The 582-nt window shown below is 66.8% G+C and overlaps 1 protein-coding gene across 1 annotated transcript; it reads left to right on the forward strand.

Moving 5' to 3' along the window:
• Positions 1 to 6: 6 nt before the first annotated feature.
• Positions 7 to 579, forward strand: LOC105001162 (testis-specific Y-encoded protein 1-like; the record flags this gene model as incomplete). The annotated part of the gene is given in 3 exon segments (XM_010857369.1): positions 7 to 80; positions 82 to 124; positions 221 to 579. Coding segments are annotated over 3 exon segments (476 nt in total), but the record flags the coding sequence as incomplete, so codon positions are not given.
• Between the last annotated feature and the right edge of the window lie 3 nt (positions 580 to 582).

Consider the following 582-nt stretch of genomic DNA (forward strand, 5'->3'; position numbering starts at 1 on the left):
TGTCGCGTCCCTTCGCATCTGCCCCAGCTCGGGGTCACCGCCAAGGCCAAGAGGAACGTGAGAGGCGGTCAGAGGAAGGCCGGGAGCGTCCCGGGACCCCGCACCTTCCAAGTTGTGAGCCCAGGTACTCAGGGGGCAGGGCCCCGCCCCCACCCCCCCTCCCCCACCCCGCAGCCTGCCGTCGTGATGCAGTGCGCAGCTGGGACCTTGTCACCAGCAGTTGTCACGCCAGGCCAAGAGGCCACCCTCTTCAGGGTGGAGGCGGTGGAGGAGGGCGAGGCCCTGGTGGACGGAGACGTGGCGGGGATCGGGCGGGAGTTCCAGCTGCTTGTGGAAGACATCATGGAGGACGTGGAGGTTGTGGCGGATGAGGAGCAGGAACAGCGGCCCTCCCAGGAGCTAGAGGAGAAGACGGTGGAGGAGCAGGGCCAGGAAAGGCCCGGAGGCCCGAGTGAGCGCCAGGAGCTGGATGCCCTGCAGGCACTGGCCGCCCTGCAGGTAGAACTGAGGTCTGAGCGTGAGCAAAACCGCAGGGCTTACGTTCAGTTCACGCGCAAGAACCATCAGAGGAGGAAGCGTCAC

This window comes from Bison bison, unplaced genomic scaffold, assembly GCF_000754665.1.
Source record: "Bison bison bison isolate TAMUID 2011002044 unplaced genomic scaffold, Bison_UMD1.0 scf7180017575348, whole genome shotgun sequence".
In the NCBI taxonomy this organism is placed as follows: Eukaryota; Metazoa; Chordata; class Mammalia; order Artiodactyla; family Bovidae; genus Bison; species Bison bison.